The following is a 17918-nucleotide window of genomic DNA, read 5'->3' on the forward strand; positions in this document are numbered from 1 at the left end:
TTCTCATTTGAGGGAAAGGAAAACTCTCAGGCTCAGACAAGGGCGTTCTGGATCAAATAACCAAGATCATCTGCTAGAAGCTTGGCTTTCATTTGATTCTTGACCTGACTGTACACATCACAGTAGACATACACTCCTGCTTGAGGGTGTCTGAAAGAGAGTCAAGTCAAGCTAGCTCTCTGTGAGGTTGTAACTGTGGCCAGGAAATGATAACTACCACTTTTTGTCACTCCTCGTTTTAGAAACATCCTAGCTGAAGTTGCTAAGGTGACGCAGTAGGTAGGTAATGATCTTGCATGACAAGTCTGATGACCTGAGTTCCATCTTCAGGGGTCACGGGGTAGAAGGAGAGAACTAACTCCTACAAGTTGTCCTTTGATCTCCACACATGTTCTAGCATGTCCACATGCATGTACATGTATATGAATAAATACATGTAAAAAGTCCTATCTTCATGAATCATTTACAAAGTTCTAAAATGATTCTGAGGAGTTTGTGGGTTGGGCGCAGTGGCCATATGCTTGCCTAGCATGCACAAGGTCTCAGGTTCCAGCTCCCGAATAAGGGCAGAGAGGTGAAGTTAAAACCTGCTAGTCTTTGGCTAAAGAATAAGAAAACAGCAATCTTGGGAACCCTGTCTTCAGAAATGGCACAGAATGGAATGGACAATAATGAAAGGTAGATAATGGGTCCACAGTGATTTAATTCTTGGTGATATTGTTCATTTTATGCAAATACCAAAAGGAAAAAAACCTTGGCTATTTGAAAATAAAACAGGAACCCCCCCCCCACCAAATATTTAGTGTTTGATCAAACGAGAGCTTTCTCCCCCTCACACATCTGTCAAGAGAGTTAAAACAAGTATAGATGTTAAATAAAAGGCCCAGCTACCAAAGAGCAAAATTTAATGAAAGCCAGAACTGTTAAGTATGGGTTCCTGTTGAGAAAAATGTCAATCTCGTTCAGAGTTTTCCCACTGTTGCATTTTTAAGAAAAGTGTAGTAAAAATACAGAATACAAGGTAACTTCTTCCTCACTTCTAGTTTTTTCCTCCACACATCCCTTGGTGAGAAGCATCGTCTCTGGGGTCATGGACTCCTTCCAGCAGAGACCCTCATTTCCAGCACAGTCTTTCCCTAGCCAACCAGTAGGCTCAGGGGCCAGAGAGCATTTTCCCAGGCCTTAGGCAAAAGGTCTCTGAACAGCTTATGATCAAGTTTAGATCTGTCTCTTCCTGGGTGCAGACTCCCCAGCGGCAGGTCACGCAAGAGTCTACGGTGATAGGCAGGAGGCTGGCAGAAACAAAAGGTGATCATTCATCTCCAGGACATTGCTTCACATGCCATGCCCATGTTAACACCGGAGAAATTGAACAATGGGGCGAAGGGTTGATTCTGGGATTGTTCTTCACTATGGCTGATGAAGAGAGAATGAGAGAGACATAGAGATACTGGTTGTCCACTGAGAGCATCCACAAAGGAAGCCAGTTTTCCTGCCCTGAACTCTGGGGAGGCTCCAAAATCTTCAGCTTGTCCACTGCCAATGATAACCCCTAATAGGGAAGATTGGATGGAGGCAGAGGGGAGAACAAGCCAGAAGATGGTTATCAGTCAAAGCTAGTGGTGTATGGCACTCACTGAAGCATGCACCTGGGAGCGTCTGCAGAAGAGGTGGAAGTCAATTGCACCAAGAAAGAGAGTGGAGGTCTCCACAAAGCTGTGTGCCAGGGACTTCCACTCCCATCCAAAGGTTCAGGCCGCCTAGCATCTCTCAGTGACTCTTGTTCACTTTTCCTGTCTGGCTGTCCTTCACCTTGGTCATTGCATTCACGAGTGTAAAGGTTCTGGCCATTGTAATACAATGTCCTTCCTCTGTCTCAGCCAGGGAATAAGTTAGTCTCCTCGTCTTAGATGGGCTCAGGCATCTTAAGGTCGCCTGATATCCTTAGCAACTTAGCTCATCTCCCTGTCTCTCAAAATAATTCAGGCTTTGCTGTCTTTCTTTCTTAAGATCTGATCACATGCTAGAACAATACTCTATTAACACAAACCCCCAGCTCTCTGCATTGACGTAACTCACAATTTCATATTTGGTCTCTTGAACCTAGGACAGGAAATGACACAGAAGGCTCTGTGACAGGCGCTTGGCTGGACTCGCATCATTCCCCATTGCCTTTCTTTTGCACTTAGCTTGGACAGCATTTCCCCAAATATCAGAGGCTCCACAGAGAGTCCTACTCCATCATGGGGCTTCAGTCTAGTTGTCAAGCAAAGGAAAGGCAAGAATCATGTGTGACACCTCCCTCGCTGCCAGCTCTTTGCAAAGCTCTGCTGGGTTCAGGAAACCAACTGCCCTTCGGCCACCACACTGCCCTTGAGCCTGAACCTAATAGAACACACCTTTTGGGGCTCAGATTGACTTTGTAAAGAGATGTACCATACTGGTACTCTGTGGCCCATGGAATAGTTCTTGAGCATTATAGGAAGCCTCTTCCAAGCAACAGGAAACTTCACAAGTCCTCTTCTGTCTACACACTGTCCAGCCCCCTTCCACGCCCTATCTGAGATGCCCTTCATGGCTGTTCTCTGGTGAACCAGCATTTAGGTAGTATTCTCTCTGGGGAAGGCCGTTTCCTTCTCCGGTAGTGTCTGTTTCCATCCGAGGCATGGGCCAAGGGATGGAAGGTGTGGAGAGCTCCCACACTGAGTTTGAAGGTCACATCTTCCTTTCCTTGCTTGTAAGGTGGAACCAATCATAAGTCTTCAATCTGGAAACTGAAGAGTGATGGGGAGGGGTAGGGGGCTGGATATAAGAAGAAGCAAAGGGGTCTAACAGAGCCTGCAAACCATGGATATTAGTAAGAAAATAACTGCACACACTAAGACACATTAACAACTGAATTAAAATTAAACAGTTTGATTTCTTCATTAATATCCCAGTGACTCCATTCTCAGAGACGTTAGACTTCATTGGACAGGGTTCCTCCCATTATTGCAGCATAGAGTTAGTTACCATCTTCACTTAGCAAATGGTAAAGGGTGAAAAAAAAATCCCCAAAGGAAAGGAATAGCCTAGTGGATTTTTTTTTGTTTTTGTTTTGCTTTTTTTGTTCTTCAGGGACACTGGCTGAATTGTCCTCCATATGGTCACGGTGGTTGGAGGTGGTGTTTCATTTTGCTGTTATTTTTGGCACTGAAGGGCTTGGGATGGGACTGGGGGAGCCTGAGCCTGCTCCCCAAGGGTTTACTGTCTGCTCCAGTTACAATCCTGTGGCTCCCAAGGGCATCCCTGAACTGTGACTCATGCAGGGAATGGATTGCATGGACTTGGCGAAGTCCTGGCTGACCACCCGGCCATTCTCTCCGCTGCCGCCTCCTCCACTGGCTCCTGCCCCACTGTTCCTGGGGAGGGTCGATGTCCGTATGGCTTCACTGATGGATTGCTGTGGGATCAAACAGAAACCCTTTTCAGGAGGACAGGGGGTTCTTCCCCGGGTCCTTGGCAATGACTGGCAAAGAAGAATGAGTCAAGATGGTATTGAAACTATCCCCCAACCTTCCTCCCCATGCCTGAGCTAAAAAAAAAAGGGGGGGGGGCGTGGACAGTTCTTGGTAATTCTTATTTCTTGTCTAGCACGCTAAGTCCTTTTCTGACCTAGGATGCTAACACTCTAGAAAATCCCAGGTTAGTAGCCCCAATCTGATGTGCCAGTCTATAAGCAGAGGTTGTCCATGCTAATGGTTAGCGTGCATTACACAGACAGTGGCTTTGGGCATGCATCCTTGCACTCTTTGGCACACGAACTTTTCAATCCCTTTGTACATATCACCTTCCCATTGCCTTCCTTGGGCCTAGGCTTGAATGTATCAGGACATAAGCAGTAAGTTACCGCATCCTGTGACTCCTGCAGGTGGGGCATTTCCCTGAAGCTCGGTGGGAGTGGAGCTTAGGATTTGCATTCTGACACCTAAGCTAGATTCTGTGATTGGGTTCCTATCTTTGGTATTTTTAGAACTTTTAAACCTTCATGTCTAGAACATAGGACTGTCTAGGCAGCTACAGTCTCCCTCCGTCCCTCTTTCTTCTCCGCATTCTTCCCTCCCTTATCCTCTTCTTCAGCTCCTTTCCTTCTCCTTCCTTCTCTTCTCCCCCATCCTCTTCCTCTTTCCCTGCCTTTGCCCCCTCCACCTTTATCTACTAAGAGCGACGCTATTGCCCAGAAAAAGCTTTCAAATATGATGGGAAAGTGGTAATGTGTTATTGCTGGGTTTGAATGATCTTCTGAAAAAGAAATTCCTAGCTCCACACGACAAGGGTACTTAGGAGACATTTGAATAAGATGATTCAGAAAATGTAGCCAGCAAGGGTCATGTGACAGAAAGAGTGAGACTGAATCTCTAAAAGCTTTCGCCTGTGTGTCAGCTGCTTCCTGTCAGCCCAGACAACTTACAGGTCCAGACGGACGATGCATCAACTCAATGTCGCCCACCTTGTGGATTCTAGCCCGCTGGAATTCTAGATCTGGGAAGGACTCAAGGGCCACCCCAGAGCTGTCCATTGGAACATTCGAATAGGTCAAGAGGAAGCGTTGTCCTGTTCAAATTCCTCTGGAGAAGGAGCTCTGTGCCATGAAGACTACCCTATCCCTTCCCACCCACTTCCGAGTTCATACAGTCTTAGGGCTGAGGTTTAGTTTTACGATAGGAATCAATGTGATGAGAAGAGTGGCCTGCGGGGTGGCAGAATTCCTTTGCCAAGACCAACCTTCCACATTCTTCAGAGCACGTTCTTTTCTGCTTAGCATTCTTCTTCCTAAAGTCTCTGCTCACCTCGGCCAACGACCAAGGTTTTCCCTTAATGTGTGTGCATCAAAGATTCTCTTATATGTAAGTTTTTTCACCTTAGAGAAAGCTCACATCCTGGGGGACCATGTCTTCACAGCCCCTGGCTATCCTGACTGGCCATTGTACAGATAGCTTTTTATAAGATATTTTTGAATTTACTTAAGAAAAAAATTACAGTCTTTTCAAAAATACCTGGGTGCTGTTGCTGTGACCCAGATCGCTCATTTTGTCTCTTGCAGCTAGATGGACATAAACAATCTGATGTACTTTTTTTTTCTGGGTACCAATGGACTTAACTGGGTGGCGAACCCCGAATGCTACAAAACTGACTTGCTAGACAAGATATGTCTCTTGTTGCAATGGTGACAGGATGGTTATGGGGTAACCAACCACTTTCTAATTTGATCTGAGTCCTGCTTTACAGAATTTAACCCATGTCTGCTACTGTAAATCCAGGCAGAACTTTATGGTTCTAGATCCAAGAGGGGGCTGTTATTGTTTTGCTAAATAGACATGTAAAACTACCTTTTCAATGATTGTGTTTATACCCATAGATTAGTGCTGTTCTTAACTTCATCCAGATAATTTTTTTTTTTTTGCAGTAGTTAGCAGTTAATGCAGAGACTCACTATTGGTCACAATGCTGAGACTAAGTGACTCGGAATGCCCAGCTGTACATGGTATGTCTATATAAATCTGTCCTCCTAAAGGGTCAGTGCACATCACAAATGAGGGAGGAGACCGAAGGCAAGAGCTGGAGGATGGGACGGAGTGTGGTGAGGTGCTGTCTTCTGGACACAACACAGCCACTGCACTAGTGCGCTCACCGCGGCGGGACAAGAATCTGTACCATATCAAGCCAACAAGATCAGGCAGCATCCCATCAAGCAGCACTGATTGGACTCAATATGTTCCCAAAATAAGAACAAAAACAAAACAAGGGGAGAGAACATGAAGGTAGGCAGGAGATGTGTTGGTTGGTGTCCAAAGGAGGGATGGGGTGAGTTGGAGGTGGGTATGATCAAGACATATTGTATTCATGTATAAAATTGTCAAAGAATAAATAAGAGATAGTCTAAAAAATAAAATCTATGATTCAGACAGACTTCCCCCCCATATGATGTTCTGCCTACGCTGGTTCTGTCTCTTCCTCAAACCCCGGACTTGGTTTATTTACATCCGCCCCTGGCATTCCTCCACTGAAGAGGAAGTGTGATTTGGATTGCATTCTTTTGAGTCAAAGGCCAAATAAATACAACCACGATGCTACACAGGGGAAATCTGAGCTGAGAACAGGAAGAATTAATGATTACTGGTTCTTACCGAAAAAAGGTTGAAAAGAGAATATTTTAATTGTGTCAGCAGAAAAACATATAAAACTTTATAGAGTGTAGATTGGAATCTAGCCTTCAAGATTTTGGCTTACTATGTTCCTTAAAAAATTCTCTCTCTCTCTCTCTCTCTCTCTCTCTCTGTGTGTGTGTGTGTGTGTGTGTGTGTGTGTGTGTGTGTGTGTGCATATGCACGGGCACACAAGCGACCGTAAAGGTCACAGGCAGCCACCTGTCATTCTGTAGGAGTTGTCCACCTTGTTTTTCCAAGACAAGGTTTCTCCCTAGAACATGAAGTTTGATGACTCAGTCAGGCTGGGTGACCAGTAAGCCAGAGGAATCGCTTATCTCTGCTTCCTCGGCTCTGAGATTAAAAGTATGTGCCATCCCAACCAACTTTCTTACATGTGTGCTGGGAATTGAATTTAGCTCTCATGCCTATACAACAGGCACTTATCAGTGGGGCTAACTCTCTAGCCCCACCGACCGTGTTCTTTTAACTTAAAAAACTGTAACAAGAAAACAAGTTAAAGCTCTCATAGTTTATCCTGAGTTGTCTTCCTCAAAAGTCTCAGACATTTCTGTAATATCTCACTAAAAAGTTGGCAAATCATGAATCTATGAAGAACAAGGTTAATGATGCATTCAATACCAGAGTCTACCAATATTGGAGACAAATTTGGCATGTAACTTAAATAAAATAAGACCTCCCAATATTAAAACACCAGAGCCATTTTCTCAGGAGGCCAAGGGCTGCCCAGAGCATACAGCCTGCCACAGGTGGGCACCGACAGCTTACAGGCTCCCTTTCGGATGCATTCATGGAATCTTGGAGAAGAGGGAACAAGAGCCAGAACGCTGGGATGGAAAGCAAGTTAGTAGACCTCTAGTCCTCAGACTGCAGTGTTCTTTGGGTGAGGGGCTTAGGGGAAAATCACTGATGTCTGAACTCTACACCACCAATGCTGAGTCATTAGGTATGGCCTGGGTACCTCACTCCCTGAGATTCCCAGGTGGGTCTAAACCGGAAATCAAGTTGAATTATCCACTGTCCTGATTGTTTTAAAGAAAGCCCGGCCAATGTACATGATTGACTTGTTTAAGACGACAGTCATCTGAGACAGTGACAAAGTAGATGACCGACTCAATATGGTTCTTACACCCCCCCCAAAGCTAAAGAACAATCATTAATAGCATGCCTGCCCTTGCCTTTGAGAGGATGGCTCTCCGCTGTCCCTCCCTACTCTATCAGTTCTTCTTAAGCACATCCTTAGAAGCTGTTGTTCTGAAACTGAGGCTCAGGGAGAGAAGAGTGAATGACAAGGCTAGCTACAATGTTTCTCAGTGTGGTTCTGCAATGGTGAGTGCATTCTACTTTCCAGCCCCTTGGTTTGCTAGGAGAACTCTGCCCAGCCTCTGGATGCCAGAGACTCTCCTAATGAAAGCGCGGTTCTCGTTACAGACTCCATTGAGCATGTGTGAAAAGAAGTGGTTGAGCACCAACCCTAGCAGATGCTTCCTCTGTGTTCAGCCTCTCAGCTGCTCACGAATTCTAGGCAAGTGTACAGACCCTAGATTGCTCTGATTTAAGCATCCCATGGGTTGGCACAACCACATGCAATTTTAAAAGGTCAGCTGCTCTCCTGGCCATCGGGGAGGCTGGGGATTAATTTCCCTTGAGAGCAAAGTTGGAAGTGATAAAGATCTTGACTTTACTTAGTGTCAGCCAAGCACAAAGATTCTACTCTGTTCTCCCTGGCAGAGGAGAAGTTCTGAGGCTCTAAGGCGCTATTCAGTTCAAAATGTGCCCTAGGTGAGTCTTTGTTTATGAAGGTTTAAGTTAACATTGGGATGTTATGGGCTACCTGAAGTCATTGTCTCCAGCACCTCCATCGCTAATTCAGTATTTCTCAGTCCAAGTCTTACCAGTTTCCAGACATTTCTAGGCAAGAGTTTTAGTGTCTGGGTCTCTGACCCTGGTCATCCTTTGCTGACAACTCTCTGGCCCTGGCTAATTCAGTCCTTGCCTCAACCTGGTTAAATAGATGATACTTTTCCAGAGATGCTATGTGATCTCCCTGCTCTCGGTCCTCTCATTAAGGGAAGGTCCTGGGCATTTCATCACCAGCACTCTCTAGCAGGTCAGTGTTCACCAACTATCTTCCTTCCCCGCAGAACCCCAAGATCTGTGTCTGTGTGGTTCCTGTTCCGTCTGCTGTGCATTGTCCTCCCTCTTCCCCTGTGACATAACACATCAAAGGGCAAAGAGTGTCAAGAAGACTCAGTTGAGATCCCATGCTGAAGGTTGCCTAAGTGACACAGTCAGAGCAGGAAGATGCATTTGGGTTGTCTCTGTGGCCAGCACTATGACCGGCACTTGAAGGACACAAGGAAAGAGTGCAAAACATAAATCAATAGCTGGAAGAAGGGAAAGCGAGACGTTTAGAAACATCTTGGCTAACACCAAGGGCCTGGGCTTTATGGAGGCTTTGCTCACTCATTCCTGTCATTCTAGCTTCTGGCTTGTGTGACCTTGTGGGAACAAGCTCCCACATTTCCCCTAGCCTCACTTTTTATTATCCTGCAGATTCTCTGGAATATATTGCTTAACTCATAAAAGCGAGGAGCTAATCCCTTGATATGAACGCTCCCAGCCTTCCCTTCCCCTCTTTAACCCCTCCCTGCCCTTTCTCCCTCTGTGCTCACTTTCTCTCTTCTTCCTCGTCCCTTACATGATGACTAGAGAAGGTCTCTTTGAACTTCTGAGTCCTGGGAGGGGAGCCTGAGCTGATTTAGGGGTTGCTGGCTTTAAGAGTGGGCAAACAGCGCGACCAAGGGAAGACACAAGATGGAAGGTATTCTCAAAGGCCCTGTCCCTCCCATCTGCATCCCGCTGTAGGGCTGTGGGTTATACTTCTGAACAGAGCTAATTGCTTTTGGGAAAAGCAAAGCAGCTCATTCTGAAGCCCGAGGAGTGGCTGGAGTGCCTTCCACTTATCTCTTCTAGATAAGAGAGGAACTGATGGAGCTTCGGAAATGAAGGGCCCACTAGATTAATAAAGAAAATAGCTCCCTTGAAGTGGGAAGATGGAAAGTTCTATTAGGAGTCCTGGTGTTTCATGCAGAAGTCATGACAATGGACGGAACTGATTAAAGGGCATTGGGGTGTAGAGTCTGGGTTAACGCTTCTGGGGGACCCCGACCGCTTCTGAGGAATTCAACAACTACACTGTGTAGGGAGGTGTGAGAATGCCTCTAAGACTTGGTACTGTGACTCCAGGGCCTCAGCAGAGGACTCTTGCCTGTGACTGCAGTGTGCCTTCAGTGGGGCTGGCCGACAGGGGCTCAGTTTGAATTCCAGCCTCTAGTAAGTTACCTGCATAGTGGAAATCACCAGAAACCTAGAGGGAAGCTGGACATTCAGGTGGTTTCCTGCTTGGTGGATGCCAAACCACATCATGGTTGCTGAACACCCAAAGACGGGACCAAACTCACCTTGGGGGGCACATACCTTAGGGGTGTGTTGCATTGCTTAACCTATGAGCAACTCTCTTTCTCATGCCTCTTCCCTTATTTCAAGAGACTTTTCTCTCCTGGACACAGTTCTATATTAACTTTACTAAACATATTTACCCTATAGCCATAGTCCATTCTTTAAGGACTTATGGCTTTCTTGGCTCAAAAGAATCTAGTACATGTCATTAATAAAATTATATGTTAATAAATAAATATTAATAAAAGAAGTCTTGAAGGAAGCTGTAGCTGCTTTAATAATGGCTGTTTTCATGCTAGTGATCACTGCTCTTATCTTTTTATTGAGAGCTTACTGGGATGTAGGCCTCCTGCCAATCCTTTAATCCATTATTTCATATCTTTACTACAAATTTATGAAGTATATCCTGTATCTCTGTCCCCATTTTTACAATAAAAATCAGGATCAGAGGGTAATTAAAACTTGGCCAAGCTGACAGAGTTAAGAAACAGAACAGATGGACTCATGCCAGGCTCTCAGCTCACAGATCTCCACGGGACACCGTGTCCTGGGGCACCATGAGAAAGAACGTTTGAGAACCGGCCAGTACAGACTCTGGGCCTCTGGTTCATGGGGAAGGGTTGGAGGATTGCAAAGAACATAGCTGGTCTAGCTCCTGGCCTGGGTCCCTCTTTGCTGCTTGAACAGTTGTTTCGTCTCTTTGAATGCTAGGAGGAATAGTCTGTAGGTTTGTGTTCTGGATGCAATTGGCAAAGAAAGCTTTGTTTAGGACTCAGGGGTCCTTGCCACATCCCGTAAAAGTCATGGAGGGTTTAAGATCCAAAATCGGTAACTGTGCTTTGATCTGCCTTTTCCAACAGGATGTCAAGGGAAAAACGAGGTGAGCTTAGGTCCTCCAGATAAATGCTGTCACACTTGCAGACTTCCACTGTTCCTGGTCCCACACTCTGGCTTTTAAAATGAGCCTCATGAGATAGAAGACAAGGGGAAGGATCAGTTTGCATAGAACACTCAGGGCCTGGGACGTAGCGGGAGGAGGGAAGCAGATTGATAGCGGGAGGCAGCTGGGACTGTGATGTGGGAATGCTGAATGCCAAGGCAGAAGGTCTCGATACTAGGATGTGAAGCCCCCTTTATTCTGCCTTCGTTCCTCTCCTACAGAACTGAACACCGAGTTTTCAAGCAAGGGCTGGCTAGAGGTGTCCTCCCCTGGACTGGCCTAGGATGAATAGAAGGATCATGGCTGAGGTGGGGAGAGGCTGGGCAGGACCTTGGCTAGCGTTCAGTGATGTATGTGTGCTACTCAGGAGGAACTGAATATTGACGAAGGGGGCCTTTAGGGCACATTACAGGAGAACAAACCTCAGGAATAAATCTTATTCATCTAGTCAAGCCAAAGAGAGAGCCCAGGCCAAGATACCTGCTGGTGTGAAGCCCACAGTGAACACATTTCTCTTCCCTTCTTAGTCTAAAGAATGCTTGTTCTTAATTCCTGCTGTTTTCCACCAGCTTCTTCCAATTCTCCTTCCTTTAAGTTCCTGTAGACCTGCCTGAAGCACAATCTTTCCTTTCTTTATATGTGTGTGTGTGTATGTGTGTGTGTGTGGTGTACATACCTGTGTGTGTATGTGTGTGATGTACATACCTGCGTGTGTATGTGTATGTGCATGTGTGTTTGGTGTATGGACCTGTGTGTGTGTGTGTTGGAGGTTAACACTGGAGGTCTTCCTCAATTTCCCCTTTGCCTTATTTACTGATTGATTAACTAATTTATTTATATACAGGCTCTCTCACCGAACCTAGACCTTGCGGATCTCGGTAGGCTGTCTGACCAATAAGGTTCAGGAGTGCCTCCGTTTTTCCCTTCCTTTCTCTGGTGGTGGGGTCACAGGTGTGCCTATGGTACATAGGTGTACCCTGTTTTTCCGTGGGTGCTGAGACTCTGAACTTAACTTCTCATATTTGTGTGACAGGCACTTTACCGCATGAGTCATTCCCTGAGCACTTTTTTTTTTTGGTATCCATTTCTTGTTGAAACTCAAAGGTTTGAAGGTCACAGTTGACACCTGAGTTCTCTGCTTCCTTGTGGGACTGTTCACATGACTGACTTCCGTACATGTTTCCTCACTAGGGCTAATGATGCAGCTGAGGAACGGTGTGACAACTCCCGGCCACCCTGGGATGCTTTCCTCTCCATCTTTGCTAAGAGCCACTTGCCCCTTCTCACACAGCACCGGTGATGGTGAGCTCCCTATTCACTAGGGTGATCCATGTGCTCCTCTGTTAGAAAAATGGGTTTTGCATTTTGTATTTACATTTACTCTCAGTTGGCTGCAATCATTGCTTTCGCTGTGTTCTTTGGGACTCCATAAGATGAGCCTGCTTTTCTTCCTCCCCACAAAGTTTTCATGTTTTTCACTGGTAGCTCTTCAATCCCCTCTAACTCTTCCCTGCCTCTGCTGCCATCAGCTGGGTTCGGTGTGGTTTGGATTATTGAGCTAATCTGTTTAGCTTTCTCTGTGGATGATTTTTTCTGCAATCTAGCCCATAATACAGAAGCTAAAATTGGACCCACTCACCAAGTATGGCAAAGTCAGCATGGAGAACTGGGTAGACATGCCTTCCCTTATCTGGGGAGCTGTTCTATTGGCCATAACTTCGCTGACGGAACCCTGACCTCTAACCTCACCAACTTATCTGACCTGTCTCTGGGAAGATGCACTTGCTATTTTGGGCGCAGTATTTGCCAGATTCACCCCATCTCTTCCCTTACTTCTGGCTCCCCAGTTCCTTCCTGCTGCTGCTCTGCTCCCTGAATGACCTCAACCTATTCGCTCCTATTCCTCTGAGCAAAAATCCTCTCAGGAAACCCAGCTGCACCACTTGGGACAGGGTAGGAAAAAAGACCCAGGAAGACGATGCCACCTTCATCCGTTTGGACTCGCTGCGGGATTTGTAGCAGAACTCGATTAAGGCAACCAGCATGGCCAGTCCCAGCCCTCCAATCAGGATGTAGAATACACCTGCCACATTGCTGAGGCTCAGAGCACTTGTCTTGTCCTAGAGGAGGAGGTGGGAAAGGAGGGGAGGGGAAAAAGGAAAGTGAGTCAAGAGGCTGGAGACCATTGAGGCAGCAGCAAATTAACACACATACACTCGACCCCACCCCTCCTCAGCATTCACGATTGGAAATTGCTTGTGTTCATTGGCGGAGTTCACAACATTCCCCAGGGGCGAAGGGAATGTGTGTGTGTTTGTGTGTTTAGAAAACCATCTGTGGCTGTGTTGACCTTCTAATTATATCACCTCCCTCCTCATTGTCTTTTCTGGGACAAAAAATTCAGGCCCGATTTGGGAAGATCTGAACCCTTGAGCTTAGCCAACCCTTTCAGGAAACCCTTCCCTTTAGCTCCATGTCTACTTCATCCCTGTTGCTTGGCAACACGTCAGTCTCCCTCACTGTACATGTCTCTGAGTGTTTTGCTGGGAGTTGGTATTAAAGTGAACTTTCCCCTAGATGTGCATTTGATTTCAATTTAATAAGACAGCTCTCAAACACATAATAAAGGCAGAGGGACGCATACCTTTAATTGACTGCTCTCAGTTCCAATTTAAGGGGAAACCTGGCAGGAGGGGGGCTTAGATAGGCAGAAAGGCACTGAGCTAGGGAACGGCTCTATTATACCCTAATAATTTTGCTTAATCGGTGTCATTTCTTGTTTCTATTGGAGGTGCTTGCTAAAATTGCTGTGGGCAGACCTGGATGACTGAATTTAGAAATCTCAGTTGCCTGTAGTAAAAGGTACTCTGTTGGCTTCAGAGATGCCAAGTCCCATAGGAGGGTACTGAATTCCTGGAAGCCTGGGGCAAAGTACTGACGTCCGGCAGGAAGGAGCAGAACCCGGTTTGTGGAGCCTGTGGATCCCACTGGTGTGGGAGACTGTCCCTGAGTCCTGTCACATCCTGTGTGCTTCAAGAATGCAGGAGTGAAGGAGACCACTTGCAGGCAGGGAGAGCATCGACCCAAACTACTGTCCACAGTGGAATGCGGTGACTCTCACTCCATTCTCGACACAGGCAAAGAACACCTTTACGTCTCGGAAGAATGATCCTTCCCAGTTCTTTCAGTGACTCTTGACAACCTTCCTTTATATTGTTAGCTCTCGCCAGAGTGTTCCATTAAATCCAAATGAAACGCATGCATCAGCTTGTACAGGTACAAGGCATTGGTGGCAGATTGGGGGGGTAGCACAGGTTGGGACGCGTGGCTTTTGTATTTCTCCGTGTGTTCCTTTTCAGGTGGAGATCCAGAGGAGCCCTATCAGGGGTGGGCTGCATGGTCGGTCCTAGGAGCTGCTCTGACATCCACCTAGGAGAATGTGGGCATGTGGGAAGGGGTTTCTTATCTCCCGAGTCAGAAGCCTTTGCCCCGTTTCTACCAGATGCAGTGTCCAGGGTACTTGGTGGATGAACTTGGGAGCTGCAGATGGCAGGTAGCACCTTGCCTCCCTGCTCTGGAAACAGCCCCAGCCAGCAGAGCCATGGGATTATCTACAGCAACCCCTCGGTGGCTTCTCGTGTGGCTACAACAGACAGTTTTTGAATATGTGTTACTTTGGGCAATGCTTAGCCTGGCTCTCTAGGCAGCAGAGATGATTATTATTCAAGGCAGTAAACTTTTTTCTGTCTGGGATTGTGGTCTGAGAAGAGAAATGTGAAAAGTGGGTTCAGCACTTGGTTCAGGGACGGGTGGGATGTGTAAATCCCCTCTTTGTGTGATTTTTAGAACACCCAGTCTATGGTCCTGCGTGTTTTCAGAAGGTATGTAATTCTTAGGAGTCCTTTACAGAAACTCCTATGAAACTCTCCTGTCTGGATGGGAGCAGGAGTTGGTAGGGTAGGGAGACACCCTAAGGCATCAGCAGCTCACACTGTAGCAAGAACTAGATAAGGGTGATGCTCGGAGGGAGGGATGGGGAAGAGCTGGGAGAGAAGGCTGGAGGCTGCCTGCTTCCCAAGCTCCTAAGTCTTTCGATAGCTAACGCACACCTTACTCTGTCCATTGCTAAAGGTAGTGTCTTCTGACATTTCTTCATAGTGCCCCCAAGCTTGATTCAGTTAGAGAGGTCTTCAGAGATATAGGGATGGTGGGCACCAGTTTTTGTTTCTATCTTCACATTGCTCTGTGATTGTGTCTGCCTCCCTGGCCATCCATTTATAATATATCTATGAGACAGGTAGAATTAGGAGTCGTGTGGAAGTGAGGGAAGAACCGTGTTCTGTACAACTGTAGAAAGAAGAGGGTCCAGTGACTGGGCATTGGACTGTGTCTGTAGTGGAGACGTTTTATCACTACTCTGTCTTCTTTCTTTTTCTGGTGCTGGGGATTGAACCTGAGTCTAGCGCATGCTAGGCAAGTGCTCTACCACCAAGCTACAGCCTCATCCTCTGTATTTGTTTGCTTGAGACAGGATTTCAGTATACAGACTAGGTTGGCCTTGAACTCACTGAGTAGTCTAGTCCAGCCTCCACCTCCTGATCATCCTGACTCAGTTTCCAAAGTTTTGGAATTTTTGGTGTGCATCACCACAGTCAGCTCATCTACCTAGGAAGACCTCTGGCCCAGAGAAATGGCTGCATGTGTAAAGACAGCAGGATGGTTTGGGAGCTGTATCTCTTTTGGCAGATCAGTTCCATAGACTCTGGCTATGCTGGCACCTTTCTGCAATAGCAGAGGTCAGGGAAAACTTCTGGAATCAAGGGGGAACTTGATCCTCACTGTTTCTGATACCAGACATGACAGAATGGTCTAAATTTGGCATATTTTAGTGCAGTATGTGATGAGGAGCTAAAGTTGGTGTGGTTTTAGTGTAGGCAAGTTTACATTTAGACAAGGTTTGTGAATCCTGTATGTGTGCCATTAGCTTTGTGTATGTGTGTAGGTGTGTAGGTATTTTTTTTTTTTGGTAGTGCAGAAGGTTGAACCCAGGACCTCAGGTATGTTAGGCAGATGCTCTACCGCTGAGTTATAACCCTACCTCATGATTATTAGCTTTTGGGAGAACATCAGATTTAGATCTTTCTCAGAAGTCTTGAGGTCTTCGGCCTATTGCCATCACTGACCTTTGACATCCATTGTGGGGATATTACGGGCTATCCTGGGGCAGTGACAAAACTTCTTTTATTTAAAGACTGGAGCTGTGACCCCTCTCTGATCCATTGTGCCATAAAAGGGCTTTTGAGTAAATAGCAATTGTTTCAATACATGGAAAACTGCAGGGTTCCAGCTCTGATGGGGGAAGAAGGAGAGGGGGCTGGGGTCTTCCAAGGGTTCCCTGAAACACCCCTATCTCTTTCCATTCCCAGCAGATGCACTTCCCCAGAGCTAGGCAGCTTGCTGGTAGGAGGGAAGAGTGACAACTGTCTCCTGCCAGGAACAGACAGTGACAGTGCTGGAGAGTGATGGGCGAGAAGGACAAACAGGGGAACCTAAAGCTCGGAGCTCGCATCTTGCAGAATTGTTGGGCTGGTTGGTTGCTATGGTGATGACCCCGGCTCCACAATCTGTTCTCCTGGACCTGTTGTCTTCAAATCGTTGCCTGGAGAATCCCCACCACCCTCTATATCTCCTTGTTCTTCCCCCCGGGTTGAGGAGCTGTCCCGGATTTCTTGTTTTTTTTTTTTAGCCAACATCCCTTCTAAGAATGTTTAAGACCTTCCAAGATCTGGTCTTCATGAGGAAGATTGAGCACAGGCTTGAGGTTTCTTCTTTTTTTTTTTTTCTGGCCTAAGTGGAAAGTTCTAGAAGATGCCAACGCCTTTGGCCTTGAGGGCAGAGGCCTCCACTGAGACTAGTGCTGCCAATCACCTGAGACCTGCTAGGTCTGGACCACATGCCAATTTCTCCAAAGGTCTTCATTTCTTCTCTTCTATTAGAATCCCACAGCTTCCAGTGGATATTCTGGACCATTCCCAAGCCTTCCACATGCTGACTCTGTAACCAGCTTTCCTGTACAGTAGGTTTTGTTTTTTTTTTTTTTTTCCTGTTGGGCTCTTCCTAGAACTTACATATCCGGACTAAGAAAAGATCTGAGTAATGACAGTTTCCTGGGAGAGGCAGGTGATGGCTGGGTAAGCTCACTTGCCAGCTGAGATCCGAAGGGAAAGCTGATGGGAAGGGCGTGGGCTCAGCTAATCAGCTCTGTGCAGGCACACAGGCCTGTTTGAAGGTGGCTCGAACTACCTTGGTGGCGATGAAAGCCTCCACCATGGGCGCGTTTTTGGACGAAGCAGGCAGGAACATGTGTGGGGTCCAAGGACTGCGACCTTGGACATTCATCCCAATCCCAAGAGAGCTGAAGTATCCCAGAAGTTCCTCAAAGACCCGCGATCACAGCCTTTAAAAAGTTGTCCCCAGAGCCTTGTCCCTTTAGGGGATGCAGAAACGGAAGTCATGTCAATCTGGCAGTGTTTGCTGCTCCATTTCCAAAGTAGGCTGGTTCCCTAGGCTGCAGCTTTTCCCCCAAGAGCCGTACAGGATGAGAACTGGCCCACTGTACTAATAATTGGCAAGACAGACGCTGTGCAAGTGATGGCTGTGGGGGCGGCTCTTCTCAGCAGCCTGCGCTCAGGGACCAGCTGCTGCACCACGTGCAAGGGATGCAAGGGACGGCCTGGATTCAAACACAGCAGCAGCTGAGAATGCAAGAAGACTGTGTGGGCTGTGGAGGGGAGTTCAAGCTCTGGCTGAAGCTAAGGCCTCTTCCAAAATGAGAGGATTTTTTTTTCCCCCAGAAATGAAAGCCCCAGTCTCTGTCAGTCTAGGGAGCCCTGGGCAGGAACTGGATGTCTGACGGGATTTGAAAATAACAGCAGCAATGGAGATTCTGACCGGGAGCTTCCCAAGAACAGCAATGTGAGAGTCAGGAGTGCGACTTGGGGACCTGGGGAGGAACACAGTCTCCGAAGTGGGCAACTGCCCTTCAGGCTGTGCCGTCTTGAAGCAGGTTCACCTGGAAGTCATCTGTCCTTTCTAGGCTGTTGTCTGCTCTGCCTAACACACATGAGGCACCCTGACCCTGAGTGAGAGTCCTTTGGGGCTGGAAGCCTCTGAGGCGTGGAGGAGACTAAACGATTTTTGCATCTCTGGAGGGGTCTCTCCTTCCCTACTCATACCCCTCCAATATTGTTCTCCTGCACCCTTTCAGACTAGAGTGTGGGGTGGGAAAAAGAGGGAGGGACAGAGCTTCA

At 46.9% G+C, this 17918-nt stretch overlaps 1 protein-coding gene across 2 annotated transcripts in view; it reads right to left on the minus strand.

The window, feature by feature from the left end:
- Positions 1-683: 683 nt before the first annotated feature.
- The window catches only part of Gria1 (glutamate ionotropic receptor AMPA type subunit 1), a 319398-nt gene continuing 302163 nt past the window's right edge, over positions 684-17918 (minus strand). For both annotated transcript variants that reach the window (XM_048437744.3, XM_048437743.3), the window contains exons 15-16: positions 12594-12728; positions 684-3463 (exon numbers count right to left, since the gene is read on the minus strand). In XM_048437744.3, the coding sequence (XP_048293701.1) occupies positions 3260-3463; positions 12594-12728 (339 nt within the window). In that variant the 3' untranslated portion in view covers positions 684-3259. The remainder of the gene's footprint in view (positions 3464-12593; positions 12729-17918) is intronic.

Source organism: Myodes glareolus, chromosome 9, assembly GCF_982192425.1.
Source record: "Myodes glareolus chromosome 9, mMyoGla1.1, whole genome shotgun sequence".
Lineage (NCBI taxonomy): Eukaryota > Metazoa > Chordata > Mammalia > Rodentia > Cricetidae > Myodes > Myodes glareolus.